Raw genomic sequence first — 18,752 nt, forward strand, 5'->3', positions numbered from 1 at the left:
TTTTTTTGCTTATACCTACAGTTACCTGAACGAAATTTACGAGATGTTCGTACTTCCGCCGGTGCAGTCATCACGAGGTTTAATAGGGCTGTTCAAGTTCCAAATTCTAAGGGCTTATCATATAGCTTGTCATCAGCTGTCGAATATCCAGTGTTTGTTCTCACGCCGGGGACTCCGGAAAAGAAAAAAAAAGAAAAAAAGAAATGGAGGTTGCATGTGTGGTTGTGTGGGGTGCTTTGGTCAGTGTGCCGAGGTTTCGCGATGCTTAGCGGTAACGCTACAACGTCAGCCAGTCGTCTAGAGCCCAGCGTCTAACCCGAAACACCCGGAGAAGCTTCAGAAGGCATTCGAAGCACGGCAGACGATCGTCGAGATAGCGTGCGGAATACGTGGTTGGGTAACCGGTGTAACATAAGCTCCATTCGATTCAGACGCGATTCCCTGCAACGCCTGCAACGGTGCAGGATGCGCTGCACCAAAGCGCTCGATTCACCGCTGCACGAGTGGTTCCCTGCACCGCGTCGCTCGATTGCTCATGGTGCGGCAGCGGTGCCGCCGCGGTGCAGAGAATCGCTGCACCTGCTACGGAGGAGGTGCAGCGATTCGGTGCCGTGAGCGTTGGGGCGTTGCGGGTTGGCAGGCGGCTACCGGCAGTTGCGGCGACCGCGTGAAAATGTCCGTCGAGCTCGAAGATACGCGGGACGAACTTAGCGTCGCCGCTGATGCGTACGACGCAACCCAGATGGCCGTAAACATCCAGTTGTAGAGGACGACAGGCGATGATGATTAGCAGACGACTATGCCTGCACCTCGCTCGATTGTGAACACGCAGGGGCGCTGCTGACGGTGCAGCCGTGATGCACGGCACCGCGGAACCACGCTGCTGCACTGCACCGGCACCACAGAACTTTCTCTGCAACGTTGCCGTGCACCCCTTCTGAATCGAATGGAACTATAGGCGAGGAATGGGAAAACGGCGGTTACGACGCGCTGAGAGACGGTAACCCTCGCGCCGCTTTGAGGGCGTCCGCTTTGACGGCCGGTGCGGCCGGCAATCTCGGTTGGCGCCATTTTGAAATTCGGCAAAGGCGAGAGAGCGTTCGCCGTTCGGGAACAAGTGCAGAGATGGCGAGCGCCGGCGACGTGGAGTTTGGACCTTCTGAACGTGGGTTTCGGCGCGGTGTCCACGTGAAATTTGGGTTGACTTGTTCTTCGCGCGTGGTTTGGAAGCCGTTCGTCCCAGCGAATATTTTTCGCGGGCATTCGGGGTAAATTTAAAAGACCGCGGTGATTTTAGGAAAGTAGTTTTAAAATATGCAACGCAGCAACGTTGCCTGTTGAGGAATCGACATATTCTCGCGGGGTTTAGGTTTTCAAGGGCGGCGTCCTCTACTTCGGCGTACTGATTTTTTCAGGGGGCAGTTCCTTTTTTAATTGGTTCTAGGGTTGCGTCCGGCGGTTTTTTGTTTGCAGTGTCCATGTTCGGCGTTTCAGTTCCATGATCCGATGTTTCTAGGCGGACGTAAGCCTTTCGTTGCCTGTTTTTTTTTTTTTTTTTTTTTTTTTACCGTGGTGACGGTGCTGGATTCTCTTCCTGACGTGAAGAAAGTTGGGAGGGGGGGGGGGGGGGGGAATCATTTCCTTCGTCTTGGAGAGAACACGCGGAGAACGTCAAGGTCACGGCGATAAGATTTCTTTCTGATTGGCCCTGACGTCCCGCACCGACCAATCACGTACGGCGATGTTGGGTTGCGTCAGATTATGAAGGATCGTCTCGCGTATTGTGAGAAAATCCGAGAAAATAATTTAGAATCAAGGGAGAACAGTTTCTCGGGAGAGTTCCTGCCCGTCGTTCACGTGGGGACCTTTGGTTTCTTTTTCTTCTTCATCATCTTCGTCCTCCTCCGTGCGCTTGCAGAGAACCCGCGTAACTCCAAGGTCCACGGGACTGTGCTGAAGAAGGTTCACCTGATTCAGCGGCCCTCACCGCGGCCCGAGACCGCCGCCAGTCTGCTCGAGGCTCGCTCCAAGAGTCCCAGCTCTTCCTCTGCGACCGGTAAGTCCCGGGGTTTAGCGATTCGCGGTTAGCGTTAGCGTCTCGAACAGCCGTTTGGCCTTTTTCTTCTTGCCTTCTCCAAAGGGCCCTTGCCGACGATTTTTGGCGCTAAAGGAGCCGAAGGGCGGCGATGACGAGGCCTAGCGTATGCGGTGCGACTGGGGAAACGGGCTGGGGCGTCGCTGCGCCGGAACGCTACGTGAGCGCTAAACCTTGTTTCGCTCCGAATACTTGGGCTGGTGAAAAATAAATCAACGTCGTCGCCGTGTGACGGGGTGAATGGGGGCACGGGTGAATGGGGGCACCGTTATACGTCGCCCGTGAGTTTCGCTTCGTTGAGCTCGACGATTGGTGGTTCGGGTGTGTTTGTAGCGCAGCGGACGCGCGGCGGTTTTTTTTTTTTTTTTTTTCGTTTATGAAGAGTTTATTGATATCCTGGGAGCTGTGGGGTACTGTTATTAGGGGACATGGGTTGTGAAACTTATTTTTGCAATTTTTCCGTTAATTCGTTCCCTAGGGCGACTTAGCGCCGGAGGGGGGGGGAAGGGGTACCGTTATCAGTTAACGTGGGTTATAGAGCCGTGCCTCCCCCTCGCCCCCCCCCCCCCCCCCCTTTCGGCGATCTTTTTTTTTTTCGTGATTGTTCCAGTCGCATTTGTGGCGAAGCATACTAAAATATTTTCAGTGAAGTTAGCATATGCCCTGGAAAGATAGTGCAGGAGGACTGCGTGCAGTCAATGGTGGAGTTGTGGGCTTAAGGCCGCTTGTATTTGTGAGGCAAGGTGAATAGCCATGAGAAGTCACTGTTTTATGGAGTTTTTGTGGTGATTTCAGGTACACGACTAAATGAATTAGAACGTAGCCATTTGTTGGCCTAGTGCAGTGGTTCTGTCATGAGCATTCCGGGGACCCCTTTTGGGCCTGCCAACGTGATGTAGGACCCCGTGCACTGACCCGTGTCACAATGTCAAACATTCAGAGCACGCAGCTAAAGTAGCCCACCGATATTCAGTGTCCTTCCATTTGTGCTGATGGTGACCCGTGTCACAATGTGTCACAATGTCAAACATTTAGAACACGCAGCTAAAGTAGCCCACCGTTATTCAGTGTCCGTCCATTTGTGCTGCTGTCAAACATTGTCAAACACTTTGGTCTTGCAGCTAAAGGTCGCTCAAACTTTTATATGCTGCCTCTGGGTGTTTGACTTGTTTGCATAGCTGGCATGTTGTGCAAAAAGGCAACGTTAAAAAGATTTGCAACAGGGGTGGTAAAGTGAAGTTGCGTGTCATGCAGTGGAGCCACATTTTTGCATTGGCAGCGAGATTTTGAAAAAGGGAGAAATGAATGGGAGTAGGGGGGGGGGGGGGTAGAGCTTGGGAGGAGGCTTCGCAGACCCTTGAAATGCCCTAAAGGACTGCCATTTGATTTGTGCATGGGACATCAGGGGAGGGCAGGCATTTTGGAAGGGGAATATTTCGGTTCACCACAGGGGCGTTGGCGCGCGTCAACTGCTGCAGGACTTCTACGCACGCTTTGTGTTCTACGCACGCTTTGTGGCTTTAGGGATGGAGAACGGTGGTCGTTGGGCCGTAATTTTTTTTTTGGCCGCTTTTCCCGCACTGCTGCTGCTGCTGCGGATGTGTGGATTAACATTGAAATGGCCCCTCCTCCTTCCCCTTCAAATTTTAATTGAAAGGGACAGACAACCGGTTTTTGTCGAGTACGTTTTCTTTATCCCAAACAAAAGGGCGTCACTTAAAACACCTTAAACTAAAACGGTTTCGCTGATAGCACCCAAGAGCTCTCAGAATCTAAATTTTTAGATCCACCAGCCGTACGTGTCCCGCCAAATAGAAGGCTGGCAAACATTATAGTGAGCTGTGTGGTAACACACTTTTAACTGTACGTGAGATCAATGGAGGTATTTAAAAACTTGTTCCCAGCTATAAAACAACAATATTGTGCAACCTTCTTTATTCCTTCGTGCGGTTTTTGAATCCCTGAAAACGACGGAGTTATTTGGACACGTTACATAGCGTCACATTTAGACACTGCGGGTCGCCCGCCACCTTTCAGACTTCAGAAATTTTAGTGCAAAATCGAAATTATTTCTGCCTGTTTATTTGGGAATTCCTTGCAGTTACCGCAGTATCTGGCTTTCATATGAGCTAGACTTCGTGCACTTTACAAAAATTGGTTGTCCGTCCCTTTAAAGGGGCACTGAGCGCAAAGTAGAAGCTTGCTTTCTTTTAAAGATTTAGTGTTTCACAGTGCCCCAGCACTTACTTGTCCGGCAGAAAGTTACGCTTTATGCGCTAAGGAATTAATCAATTTAAGCCGAAATTCTAATTTTCCCGCTAAATAGGGGTGTCAGTGATGACGTATCCAGAGCAGGTAGTAAAAACGATTGTTACTACGGTGACTACTAGGTCTGCAGCAAACGGCCAAATGTGTTTTGTTTCCTCGTTTACTGTTTGGCCTCCCAGATGGCGCCAAGATGCTGCTCAAGACTGCTGGTGTGTGCACTTGCTCTGTTTTAGCAGTAAAACTGCAAATCATAATTTTTTGTTTGCAGTTAAAAATTCTGAGAAATTGTCGTGCATGTGAGTGCGGTCCTTGCTGTGACCGCCCAGTGTGCCTAGCGTGCGTTTGTCTAGCCAAACATACCCACTTAAAAAGATTGCCCAAGGTTTGCCGCTGCAAAAAAAAAAAAAAAAAAAAAAGCGTTCGTCGTATTACCTGGCAACACTTGCTCGGAACGAGAAAGACACGTCATAGCGTACACCCCTCCAAGGTGATGTCGGGGTATTATCAGTTCCAAGAAAATGAAAGAAGCTCACACTTATAGCAACGATGATGGAGTAAAGGTCATTGCGGCAGTGAAGAAGAAGCAAATCGCCTGCAGTCGTGGACTTAAACCTTCCTGATGGTCGTGAAGGTTGCGTACAGCTTTGGCTACCTTCAAGTTTTACGTGTTAGTGTGCGCTTCCTTCATTTTTTTGGCTGGATTTGTGCCTGGATAAATAATGTTTGTTATGGATGATAGTACTCGTTTCGTGAAACATTGGGTATGCTCGACACACGGAAGACGATGTTGCTTATGCCAGTTTGCCAGTGTAAGCTCAACGGGCCGGACGGCTGTGCAGCTATGGCCAGCATAGTGCGCGCAGTATGCACTGCTGCTTCTATGTTCATGTGCGTCTGTAACTTCTGTTGTTTATCACACCATTCTTATTGCTACAAGAAGATTGTGCATTAAATTTAAGCGCAACTAGTTCATTCTGCAAGCTTATAAGCCCTGCCTAACATGCGTTTGCTTTTGACAGCCTCGGCCAATCGCACAGCTGCCTGTAATACGTTATAGGTTGTAGTGTGGTAAGCCAGCTAGTGGGTTGCGGGGCCATTATTTTATTTTACTAATTTCAGAGCTTATTTAAGTGAAGTTTGTGTTAAAAGTGGTGTCGGTGTTGTTCTAACGATGCAGTCTTTTGAATCAACCAAAGTTGCATTTTGTCTTCATGACCACTTTTAAAGAGTGGAACATTGAGGTGGGCTTCATGCAGATCCCACTGTTGCAAAAAAAAAAAAAAAAAAACGTATTGTTTGCCGGGTCCAAAGGCCATTGGTCATCTGACACTTCCACATTTCATGCGAAAGTTTGCTCTTTGAAATTTCAAAGCAAAAACATGTTACCAAGGTTGATGAACCACATGTAGAAAAAGTCTACCACGTGTAGAAAAACCACATGGAGAAAAACCTAGCTGCTTAAAGGGCCAATGAAGACAAAATGCAAGTTTGGTTCATTCAAAAGACATCCTCGTTAGAATCAGGCTGACACCACTTCTAACATAAACTTTGCTCAAATAAGCTGTATAATTATGAAAAAAGGGAAAGGCCATGCGACCCACTCACTCATTTCTCGCAATAGAACCTATGATGCCATTTCATTTCCGGCCCCCGCCAGCTCTGCGATTGGCGGAGGCCGGAGAAAGCAAACGCGAATTATAAGCAGCAGGGCTTATAAGCTTGCTGAATGAGCTATTTCCGCTTATATTTAGCGTACATTTTTATAGCAGTAAGAATGGTGGGACCGACAGTGGAAGTTACGAAAGCACATGTAAACATAGAAGTACCGATGCGTACTGTTGTTGGTAGTGCGCGCACTATGCTTGGTTTAGATGTACAGCACTGCGGGGTTTTTGGGGTTGTCTCAGATGACACTGGTTGATTAGTGTTAGCGACATTGTCTTACGTGACCGTATTTGTCAAGCGAGCACCATGTTTCACACAGCGATTATTTTCTCCATGAACAAAAACAAGCCACATTTATATACGGTCAGAAACCAACCAAAGACAGGAAACAGCTTGCTGCGGTGTGGTGCCGCCATCTAGGTTGACTAACGGTAAGCAAGTCTCCGCTCCACACCAAGTTCAGCTGAAAGACCTGTGCTTATGTCATTGCAAGCGTCGTTCAAACACACGTTTTGGCTTGAGAATCAAAATTATAACCTAAATTGATTAATTTCTCAGTGAACAAAGCATCATTTGCTTCCGGACAATCTCTGGGGCACTATAGAACAAGAAATCTTCCAAATCAAACAAACTTGTATTTTGTCTTCATGGCCCCTTTAAGGCAGAATATGTCTCTGATCCATATTGTGGTGGTGCCATCTAGTGGTCTGCTTGGGGCAGCAACCTCAGGACTTTCCAAGGGTCGTGAAGTTTGGTTGAGTGCCTGTTATGTTGTACCGGTTAAGCCATCTATGCATACCACTTAGAATGGGTGTCCCTCCTTCCCTGCCCAGGCGGAGTGGTGCCCTCGGTGGTTGGCGTGGTGCCTGTCGTGGCAAACACCCTGAGCCCCAAGCTTGGTCGTCACGTGAGCCTGGCGAGCGCGTCCCCGGCGCCCATGAAAAGCATGGCGGCCGCCTCCCAGAACTCCCTCTACAAGGCCCTCATGCCCTCCAACAAGGTCAGTGGTGAAACGTCACTCTCTCTGCCACGAGCTAAAACGACGGCTACGCAGTACCTACTTCCTATTGCAGTGCAGTAAAACCTTAATACAAGAGACGCTTGGTTATAATCAATGTTTGAATGAAGACTTTTGTTGGTTTTCCTATGTTTGCTATGTTAGCAACATCGCATACAAGTGATCTTGGTTACTGGGGACACATGTTGCGGGGCTCCTTGAGTGTTTCTTGTGACGAGGTTTTGCTGTACTGCGGCAGGACCAAGATGTTGCGGGTTAAGATGCTGCGATTACGGTCTAAGATGTTAAGTAAGGTTACGGGCTGCAGTTATGTTACGGGATGGCCTTCGTGGTGAAAAAGCAGCAGCTGCTTGGCAGCTTCTTCTTCTTCTTCACCAAGAAAGCTACCCGTAACAATATGCGTTGCTGCAACATTGCAGTTAGGGGCTTTTGGGCATCGTGCGGTCCGTGCCATTGCGGTCCAGCTTTCAAGAAAGTCAGGCGGGGTAAGAAGCTTGCAGTGCGTTGAATGGCTCTAATTGGGAGTAAAGTTGGCTTTGCACGTGTGCGATCGGAAGCCGACTCGTGTGTTGTAGCCGACTCTAGTTGGGGAAAAACAAAGCGAAAGCCCTGAACTCTTAGCACTCTTGGGTCCAGAGTGCAAAGGACTCGCCGCGGTGGCTCAGTGGCTAAGGCGTTGCACTGCTGAGCACGAGGACGCAGGTTCGGTTTGCCAGCTGCGGTGGCGGCTTTTCTGATTAGGGCAAAAAGCAAAAACGCCTCTGTGTACGAGATTTCGGCACACGTTAAAGATCCCCAGGTGGTCAAAATTAATCGGGAGCCCTCCACTACGGCGCGCCTCATCGCCTGCATTGCGTCGGCATGTTAAACCCTACAATCATATCAATGCATGGCATAAAGGGAGTATGTCCATTTTGTTTTTGAAACTCGCGTGGCATTTTACTTGGTGCTGCCTGAGAATCGCAGATGGGGCAGTTGCTGTTTGGTAGGTTGAGGCATAACTGTATGGTGGCAGTGGTAGTACCGTATTTACTCGAATCCAATGCGCCCGTGATTGTAACACGCACGCATTTCTCGTGGTCCGAAGAAGAAGAAAAACTCTATGTCGGGCACTAGGCTTTCATTATTTAACACAAAAATGCTACTTTTTCTCACTTGGAGCAAGGAAGGTTTATTCCAAATGTGGCACGAAATGAAATGTGCCGGTTATTGCCGGCAAGACAGTCACCATGACGACAGTCCGGGGCAGCACCGTCACTGCCCCGGCAGCTCTGTCATTACGGGTCTCTGAGCCGCTCGCTGCTGCTGCACCTACTACGCCAGCGGGTCTTCTATTTGGGGATATCGCCCCCTCTTTGGTCCGCTGAACCCTTTCCGTGCCGCCTTGCTTGCGAAAATTTCCTGTTTCTGTTTGCACCAGTCCCGCACGCAACTGTCCGGTAAACTGAACGCACGTGACACGGCCCGGTTTCCATCGCTTTCCGCGCACAAGATTACTTTCTTCTTATTAAATGAAGCATCGTGGTGAACCCGCTGTGCCTTTGCAGTGGGAAATTCCATGGCGTAAAGAACAGAGGAGCGCAAAAAAAGACTATGCAGACAACAAAGGCAAAGATGCGCCGACTTTGAAGTGCTGGCTACGCGTTCAGTAGTCACGCAGCTATCTTGAAACGTCGATGGCGATAGGGCGCCAATGTTTTGAGTCATACTTGATTGTAACGCGCATGTGATTTTGGGACCTATTTTTCCGGAAAAAAGGTTCGCGTTAGGTTCGAGTAAATATGGTATTTCTTACTGAAACTGCATGTCACTGCTAAGCATATCGTTAGTGGTGTATCCCGCCTTGTGACGGCATCTTAGTTCTTCCTAAGGAATATGTCTTTTAATACTGCTTACTACTTTTTTTTTTGCTTAGGACGTGCAGTGTTGTGTGAGCCTTTTGTGTGAGTGTGTTGCTATTGTTATTTGAAAGCTGTTTCACAGCCATCAGCTAATTAACGCAGGAGTGTGAACTAGCTCACGAGTCACAGACCTGCCAGCCTCTGGTTGGCGTGCAAATTGCTTTTGATTTAGTGCGGATGGTGGCAACAGAGGGTTGACGGGATTGTGCCATGGCAAACGCAGTTCCATTACGTTGTGGCAGTGTTGTTTGCTCACTGCACCTAGTGACGGCGATTTAGTAGTGTTTCTTTAGACATCCACGTGTTATGCGGAGTGCACTTTAGACGCACTTTAACATGCGGGCGTGCGTTCATTGACGGCATTTGCGACGACTGTAGTGCCGGTGTATTTGAGGTGGCCAGGGCATGGAGTGTGAACAAGACTGAAGGGGAAATGGCGCTTCCTAGGGTGACCCGATAACATCGCAAGCATTTGGCTGAGGTTAAGGGGAGACGCGGGTCTTGGAATCCCGAAATTTGGCCAAAAAATCGATTTTTAGAAATCGCCATTTTCGGAAAGTAGAGCTATTTTTCTACCGGTTAGCGAAATATCCAGACCCAGGAGTACGTATTTGAGCCATAATATCAATTTATAGCACCGACGCCCGCTAAAATCGGCCAAGATTCGACGCGAAAATAGCATTTTTTCGACGACGCGCCCCTCGGGTTCTACATGCGCCACGGCGTCCATCTTGGTCTCATTCGAAAGCGCGTCTTTTCGTTTTCAATTCCCCGCCAGAACCACTCCGTTTCGTCCGTTGGTTGCGAGTAAAACCGGGGTAGAAAAGAGACGGATCGCGCCGCCTAATTGGTTACTGACTGCACGTGACCGCAGGGCGCAACCTCATTGGCTGGGCGCCGTGGGTCGTCTGCTCGGCACTCTCATCACGGGGCAACGGCTCATGTATTCGTCTGTGCGAGGACCGGCAAAAGCCCCGCATGGCGTAAAAATAAAGTAAAGATGTCTATCGATAACCGAAAGGAAGAACAGGCATTATTAAAAGCGCCTGAAATATGATTTTCTGCTCCTGTAACGACGACTTATCGTGAGAACGGCGCCGAGACGGAGGTAGGCTTAGCGCCCGCGCGGGCTGCCGAGACGATAGCGTAGCGATATGATTACGCCTGCGGGGGCACTAAGGTGCGTCTATCTTTCGATCAGCAGCAAATAAAAAGAAAAGAAATGATAAAGTGGAGGATGCCGCATGTCGACGTCGCAAGGGAAGTGTGTTCATTCTGTTATCAACGATGCCGCGGCGGGTCGGCCCGCACTCCGGCGCGCGCTTCCGCGTCGGCAGGTTACCATATAGATGAGCGATTTGAGAATTATAAATGTTCGCACTGTGCACAATGTGCGTTGGTGACGTGATATACGAGTAGATTAAACCGAAAACGTGGTTATCCCACCTAGCCAAGCGCATGCACGTCACAGAGCTGTGGCGGGCATTCCGTTACCAGCCCCTTCGCTGCAACTCACTTCACGCGATGCAAATCCGATTTGATTGCTACAAATGAAGCACTAACATAACAAAATAAACGTTTACAACTGCGGTGCACGATCGGGACCTCAGCCCTAGTCGCCAAAGAGTGACGGCGCGCTGCCAACAGCATAAAAATTGAAGCAACGTTCTGGCTTTGCTTTTGTTCAATTTTTCTGCCAGGTGCCATCTGTAGACAAGAGGATTTCATAATTTTCCAATCAACTGATTTCAGCAAACTTGGTATGCTCGTGTTGAGCGAAAAGCGAGCTACATTCTAGAACCTTTCTTTTTTTCATATGCTCAATAGATAAATCTGTCACTTGTAGTACAACTTCAACTGCGATTTTCTCAGCTTCCCTTTTTTTGCATATGTGCCTAGCCTTACAGGGGTTTTGAGGTAGTTTTTTTCAAAGGATTTCTACAAGTGTTATACCGTTGAATTCGGGATAAAATGAACTGCATGCTGAAGCTATTTTAATTGGCTCATTTTGCCTCAAATAAATGTTATGAGTAATAATTAGAGGTCATTAAGTTTTCAGAAAACTGTACTTGGCATAATTAGATTAATTCTATCCAATCAACTATCTTTACAGGAATATAAATAGCTTCAGCATGCATGGCAGGTCTTAAGCTACACATCCATACCATTTATTTTAAAAAAAATTGAATAAAAAGTTTCTTCAAGGCCCGTAAGAAATTACTTAATTAGGCTCCAGTGTTTTCTTTATAACTCAAAAAATAATTCTACCACTTGAAAACTAATTACATATTTGAAATGAGGAAGACAAAACACATATGCACAGTGATTTTCATTATCACAGACCAATTAATAAAAAAGTTCATTTCAAGACCCACGTCTCCCCTTAAGCTAGGGGAATCTGTCGCCGTGATCGGCATTTTGCTGAGCAGCCCTGGAGTGAATTGTGGCTGCTATCGTTTCGACCATAAGGTGCCGCTACCCTCTCCCTCGCCGTTGCAAAACTTCATAGTCTTCGTTGGTCTTCATTGTGACATTATCTGGTTGCTTGGCCATGCTTACTGCAATAGGCCATTTCGCTTCCTGTATGTACTCTTGCTCCGTGGGCTAGGGTGATGTCGATGAGCTCACACTTGCAAGGAAGCTAAGGCCTGCTCTATTGCTCACCCTGCGTTGGGAGCTTTGGTCTCTACATGAAGCGCAACCTGATGGTGCCAACTTTGAAATGTAGGCTAGTAGCGACCGAGTCAGTCTTGTGGTTCCTCTGGGACGTCGGCAAGGATTATTGTCTCTCCCCTCACCCCCCGCGGTGGTGCAGAAGGTGCCGCAGCCCCCGCAGCAGCACGGCATGGAGGTTCTGGTGAAGCACCCCAAGACGCGGGGCAACAAGGGGGACTTCCTCAAGGCGCTGCGCTCCAGTGACGACGGCAAGGGGGGCCCAGACGACGAGGGGACCGCGACGGGTGCCGCCAAGGGCCCCCAGGATGACTCCTCCGGCGCCCTCTCCTCACCCCCGGCTGAGCCCCGCAACCACCGGGACACCAACGGCCACCACCACCACGGCTCCTCCTCCTCGCAGGTGCGTTTCTATAGCTCGTTCCCTGCTGGGTGGAGAGGTGGGGATTGTTTTGCATAATTCTCCAGGGTGCACATAATTATCGCTGGCCAATCCTCCTGAGTGGGTATGGGTGGCTACCGTGTAATGCGGAATATAGGTCGAGATTTTTTACAGAAAAATTTGCCGAAAAGTCACCCCTCGACCTATATTGCAGTCACTGGCAGTTGTCATCTGGCGACCGGGCAGCCCATCGAGCCCATCCAAACCCCAAAGGCACCATCGCCACCACCATCAATCGGACGCGACGCCATCTTTGTTTTGTTGCTTCTTTCGCTGTCGGCGAATGTGTGCGTGCTATTTTCTTCTTGCTCAAAATGAGTTTAGGCACTTGGCGCCAGTTTACAGCAGCATTTAAAAGAAAAGTTGGGGTTTTCCAAGGCCAATGACGTGTCCGCTTTGCGCCAGTTCGGTATCACCAAAAGAAGTGTTGCTAGCGGCGTTAGCTGAAGGGGCAGCTCTCGGTATGCAACGCTCGTAAGGCCTCGTTTCATGGGCGCTGCTCTGTGCACTTGTGCTGCTGTACAAAGCGGCAAATTTTGTCCGCTAGCGTCGTGCGATGTCTCTACGAATGGATACTCCAAGATGTTTGCTGACCGCCTGCACAGACTGCTGTCGCTCCGGTCTGCACACGAGTGTCCCATGCTTTGCGCTCGCTTCACGATGACATGGTCTTGCGAGTGTTTAAGAAGTGCTGCATAAGCAATTCCCTGGACTGCACCGAGGACGACCTGCTGTGTGGGCGACAGCGAGCCAGAAGCAGTCATCCGACGACACTTCAGACAGTTTTAAATGAGTAATCTGAGACGAAACAAGTTATAGTCTCAATAAAACAATGGTTGGTGCTTAATTTTTTTTTTTTGCATTTTTCGGCTAAAAGGTAAGGGGGTCGACCTATATTCCGCCTCGACCTATATTCCGCATTATACGGTATGTTAAATGTGCAGAGAAATGGGAAGTTGTGGACAGCTCATCATCACTGGCCGATCCCCATGGGTGGGTATGCGACAGTTTTGGGCAGCAATGTTGCTGTTGCAGGCAAAAAATCTATCATCTTTGGCAAATCCCCCTTCAAGGTATGTGGGAATTGTGGGAGGCTGTGTTAGCGTCGCAAAGGAAGCGGGAAGTGGCAAGTTGGCCTTCTCATGGCAGCTGTCATCGTCATGGGCTAATTGCCCTGAGTGGGAATTAAAATTTCTGGGTTAGTACATAGCAGTACAGTAGAACCTCGTTACTGAGACACCTGGTTATAAGAGGCATTTGAATGAAAGCATTTTGGTTGGTTTTCCAATGTTAGCAACCCAATGTTAGCAACATTTCATACAAGAGACTGGCTGCAAGGGACACATTTTCCGGATCCCTTGAGTGTGTCTTGTAACGAGGTTTTGCTGTAGTAGCCAAACGGGTATTGGTGAATGCACCTAGCTGGGTGCGCTGTTGTGCCTATGGGCTGACAGTGTATTTTAATTCCAGAAATACACCAGAATGGCAATTTATATAACTGTGTGCAGATTTTGTGTCATGTAACAAAGTTGTGTGTGTGTGTAATTTTTTTGGGTGATCATTAGATTATTGTCTAATGTAGATCGCAGAGTTTCAATATCTACGTTGCAAGGTGGCTTGGAAACAGCAAATGAAGTTGGGGCGTGCTGTGTTCCCGAGTGTGCTCGCAGAGAGGGGCGTGTCGAAGTGTCGGGTGCCTGTCTGTTGCAGGCGGACGACAACGGCACTGGCAGCCAGGGCGGGGGCGACTGCAGCGACTCGGAGGGGGCCGACTGTGATGTGGGCAAGCTCTCCCTCGAAGACGACGACGACGGGTCCGGACGGCAGCACCCGCCGCTCTCCAGCTCCCTCGAGGCCGAGCAGAGGTGGGTGCCAACATGTGTGGAGGGGGACGTTCAATCGGAGTTTTACTCAAAGTACGCAGCAGCTCGAAAACTCCCCATAGTCTTGCGTTTCAAACTCCTGTCTGTCAGTCATCTGTCTGTCAGTCATGCACCCCTCCATCTAACCACGACGATGGTTAAACTTGTACTCGCGGATGGTTTGAACTTTGACACGCTGAGTTTTGACTTTGGCTCGCAGCGGCTCTGGCTTTGACCCTTTGTCATTAGATTTTGCCCGAGAGAGCTTCGCATGCAACCATCGTCATCGTCATCGCGTGGCGGAAAGGTGCATGATTTTTCTCTCTAATTTCGCACGTCTGTGCACCCCTCTCCAAATCCAAAAATGCTTCGAGCGTGCCGGAGTGGCGCACTTGGACAGACGTCGGCTTTACAGTGCGAGGGACCCAGGTTTGATTCCAATCACAGGAAGCATTTTAATTTTGCTTCACTTCATTCACGATCATCATCAGTGTCGGAGAAAGTTGGCTTCCCCGCAGTGCGTTTTGGGTGGTGGCCTCCAGGCGACATCAGTGGCAGGCTCAAAGCTTCGCTTTAAAAAAAAAAAACGATCTGCAGTTGTCCTCTTTGCGCTGGAGGAAAACAGGGGCAGGCAGAGGGCCAGTTGACTAGCCTGCCATCTGTCGGCAGCAAGTTGAAGTGTTAACTGAACTGCTTGCGGCTGCTGCCATAGGTCATAAAAGGAACAACTGTGAGAGCGTAAGTGAACATCGCCTAATTTGATGTTCCCGAACTTCAAAAGCGAGCTTTATCTTTTCTGGTGGCATTGTCGAGTCATTGCTGAGCAAAGTTCAGCTTTTGTCCCCTCGGTGCCTCTCAGGTACACGCAGTTGCCCCTCTGCTTCCACAAAGCAAGTGTGCTCGCGCTGCCCGGGTTCTGAAGCGGAGTTGTGCAGCTGGTGTATATTGAACAACTGTGACATTCCGTTTCCCTGTGGATGCGAGCCATTTCCTGTACACACACGGTGCCACCTAGTGGTGGTTCACTTGCATTGTCCTGAATGCGATGAGCAACCCTGCTGTTCAACCTCAGTAGCCCAGTGGGTAGAACCGCTAACCTTGACACAAGCAGACCTGCTTCCAGCGTCATCGGCAGAAAATTTCTGATTTAAGAACTCACTTTTTTTTTCTACTGTAAAATGTTCTTTTGGCTCGGTTCTACACGTTGTTCTTGTAGCTAAGCGTCGTGTTGGATCTCTGTCAGTTCAGGGGTGGCGTGCCGCATATGAACATGTTTAATTTCGAAGCTGCAGTGCTGGGCCTCTTGCCTATCTCTGGACAGTTGAACCCCTTTATAGGAGACCTGTACCAGGGAGCAGTTTCTGCCCTTATATGAGAGATGCCTTATATGAGAGGTACTTTGTATGAGAGGGTACCCTGTTCTCGCTTTCTGATCAACACCTAGTTCTATGTAGGCATCCTAAGACTATAAAATAAGCACAAAAGAACGCTACCGCATGGTACAAAAGGTTTATTATAATTCGTTTTGCCACCAAAATTTAATAGTTCTGAAATGACTGTATTTGCAGCGCTTTTACAGCAACTTCAAGATTTCTCTTCTTACACTGTCTACAGAAAAAAGCATCGTAGATGTTGCAGCTGCAAGCCTGATGCACAGCCAGAGCGCACAGCTTCTTTCGATGTGTGCTGTGGCCATTCATCAGGCTTGCAGGACTCAACATCTGTGATGCTTCTTGGTTGGTAGATACCCAATCGGGACAGCCCACTGTGCGCTCCAAGTATTCTTGGCTCGCGCAGGACCCCACATGTGCGGTTGTGCTTGTATGCTTGGTAGGAGGCTTTAGCCTCTTCTGTACATTGCATCTTTATTGCCGGGGATTCTCATCGTCATTACAGTTGAACCTCATTATAAGAGACATGGATGTAAGAGACAAATGGGTATAAGAGACACTATTCACCCACATGGTTGGCTGCCCTATCTTTCCCATTAAATGGACCTCTTTTATAACAGACATCAGATGTAGAAGACAGTCGGTTATAAGGGACAACTCGTCCTTTAACTTTAATCAACAATCTCGCTTGTACAGTAGAATCTCGATGATACGATTCTGGGTGATACGAATTTCGGGATGATACGAATTTCTGAAAAATCCCGGCAAAATTGCATTGTTTGCAATGGGAAAAATTTCGGCTGTTACGAACGGACCTGCGCGGCCCGGCGGATGATACGAACGAGCCAGCCAGGCGCCCGACTGCCGAACAAGCAAGTGACGGCTCTCTCTCCCCATTTGTCACTCCTTTTTCTCCAGAAACGGCTGGGCTGTTGTTTTCTGATCGCGAAAACGCGCCCCGCACGCCCCATGCGCGCCGCGAAACCTCTCGCACGCTGCGCGCGCCGCGGCCGGCGGCGGCAACATGGCGGCGGCTTCGGCCGCGAAGTGGCACGGCCGCTTGAGCGACTGCTTCTAGCCGCTCTTTAAAATGCCGCTCAAGGCAGACACGAAGTTTCTTGTGCAGTAAAGGAGCTGATAACGTTGGCGAAAACGGTACTATAAAACACCATCCACGCCGCTAGTGAAAGCGCCCATAAAATATCTGCCGGAATGCTAAGCCTAAACATCTCGGGCGGAGCCAGCGGGTTGTCTCGAGCGTTTCGTAAGTCGTCAGCGTCTTTTTCTGACCGAGGTAGGAGATACCGCGGGCGCGAAATCGTGAATGCGGCCGTGAAAATACAGCGCGCGCAAAGCCGAGGCGTGCGAATCGCGTGCAAAAACGCACCATGCGGTTCACGCTTGACTGTTGCGGCGTGTAGCGAGCTTGGACACCGGGAGTGAGGAGACAAGCGCGAATCTAGGCGAAGCGTTACGCGCTCCAGAAAGGACTGCTTTGTGACGTGGGGGTTTAAGGGGGGACGCGGCTTTCAACTTCGGAAAAATGACCAAAACATCGTTTTTTTGAAACCCGCATATTCGGCTTCTATGTTTCCTATTCTGTGCGTCTGCAAAGTTTTTACGCTGAAAAGCGTCGCAAAGTGGCATAAAAAAATACTTTTGTCAGGTGCGGTGACAAACTATCAGCGCAAAAGGGCGAAAAAACGGCAATTTTCGGAGCGCTCTATCTCCGCAATGGTGCCACCGGGCGCGGCCATTTTGATATGGTTAGATCGGCCGAGCGATTGTTTTTCCGGTTCCGCTCGTCTCTTTTATCTTCGTTCATTCACAAACGCACAAACGGCAGAAAAGAAACGACGCACAAACGAAGCTAGAAATAGATGCTGAAGCGCTATTGGTCCTCCGGTCGGGGCGCAGAACGACGACCCTCCTGATTGGATGTCGCGGGCACAACGCAAGATGGCGGCCGCCTGAGCTGCTAGTGAGCGGATTGAGTTCATTTTCGCCGCTTCGCTCGGCCGAGTTTCTGTTCAATCTGTGGTATTCAACACGGACGTTATCGAGATGGGAATGCCAGAGATAACTAGCCAGATTACGGGAAGTTGTGTGGCTCGAAAGGCGGAGGTCATCGAACGCTTCGTGGTGCGCGTGACTCTACCGTCGCCAGACCCCGGAGGGTGACGCGGTGTGCGCGCTTGCGATAGCGGTTCGTGAAGTGAACTTTTAGTCGGATTTCCGATGTTTACACGCTTAGTTATTGCTGTGTTTTGACTGTGGGCTCGCTAGCCTTGAGAAAGAAACGGTCGACGCGTCAAACGCTGCGGCGCGCACGGCATAGCCGACGCGCATTGGAGCAGCAACATGACTGGGCAACCGGTTACGATTGAACGCCAGTAGTTGTAATTAATGCCTGCGACGTTAGTTTTAATCTTAAAAGCGACCTGACCAGCCATATCAGGTATAATCAAAGCTCGATATGTCGCGGTAAGCGTGCGCTGCGATGCGCGCGAGCCATATCGCCTTTCTTGCGCAATGTTTCCCGTGCACTTGTAATTTTCATGCAAACAGGTTTGAGTTAGTAATATAGGAATAAAATATGCTCTCTGCGTTAAAAATGTACGTTACTGTGGCAGCATTTACAGTGATTTTTTTAGGGAAATTATTGATACCATTGCTCAGGGCATACTGGCTGTGCTGCGAGAAATATTGGATGCCTTGAATGTCAAAAGTAGTAAAAAAAATATGCTCTTGCATTGAAGTTGGGAGTTATGCAGAATACTCTACCAAGCTTCAAAGTAGCTCATTTTCAACCTTGTGGTATGCAAACTTTTGGCAATGAACACCTGCACTATGAGTACTAAGTTGCTGTGCCAGGCAAGATAAAACATGAAAAAAAAGCCAAGAATGTTCAAATTTAAGTTAAAAAAATGCTTAACTTGTTGCCATGGTGACAACACTGCAAAAGGAGGTTGTCCAGTGCGATACAGCCAACCAACTAACCTACTTTGCATTGAAAGCCCATTGAAACCCATCTCCCCTCCGTTTGGTTTGCAAAGGGGGGTATGTACTCTTCACGGAGGAGCTGAAAATGATGTTTTCTGGAAAGAGAAAGGCTGCAAAGGCACTCCAATTTCAAGGCAAGGCCTTCCAGAAGCCCCATGTTCAAAAGGACATGAAAGGCTACAACCGTGACGACTTTTGATATGTGAAACCTATGTTGCAACTTCGGAAGCCGTTTTCTCAAAACAGTTTTTTTTGCCACCTGTGTCGCTTGTCCCAGGGATTTCTTCGTGACTGCTGGGTCTATTTTGATTCCGTTTCTTGCATTACATTCCTTGATGAACTGTTCAGGTCGTGACACTTTTAGTTTTCCAGATTTGTTTTTTGTGATTTTTTTATTCAAATAATCGTTCACAGTTGACATGCCTGTTGCACAT

The 18,752-nt window shown here is 48.9% G+C and overlaps 1 protein-coding gene across 3 annotated transcripts in view; it reads left to right on the forward strand.

The window, feature by feature from the left end:
* The first annotated feature begins 1,110 nt into the window (after positions 1 to 1,110).
* The window catches only part of LOC144162242 (uncharacterized), a 28,875-nt gene continuing 11,233 nt past the window's right edge, over positions 1,111 to 18,752 (forward strand). Inside the window, exons 1-5 of one of the 3 annotated variants that reach the window (XM_077692703.1) lie at positions 1,111 to 1,165; positions 1,919 to 2,056; positions 6,862 to 7,028; positions 11,763 to 12,023; positions 13,773 to 13,927. In XM_077692703.1, the coding sequence (XP_077548829.1) occupies positions 1,126 to 1,165; positions 1,919 to 2,056; positions 6,862 to 7,028; positions 11,763 to 12,023; positions 13,773 to 13,927 (761 nt within the window). In that variant the 5' untranslated portion in view covers positions 1,111 to 1,125. Of the gene's footprint in view, positions 1,166 to 1,491; positions 1,523 to 1,746; positions 2,057 to 6,861; positions 7,029 to 11,762; positions 12,024 to 13,772; positions 13,928 to 18,752 lie in introns of those variants that run through there. The other 2 variants (XM_077692704.1, XM_077692702.1) reach the window with 2 other exon arrangements.

Source organism: Haemaphysalis longicornis, unplaced genomic scaffold (assembly GCF_048455015.1).
Source record: "Haemaphysalis longicornis isolate Haplotype H1 unplaced genomic scaffold, Haemaphysalis longicornis Haplotype H1 scaffold_12, whole genome shotgun sequence".
Taxonomy (NCBI): domain Eukaryota; kingdom Metazoa; phylum Arthropoda; class Arachnida; order Ixodida; family Ixodidae; genus Haemaphysalis; species Haemaphysalis longicornis.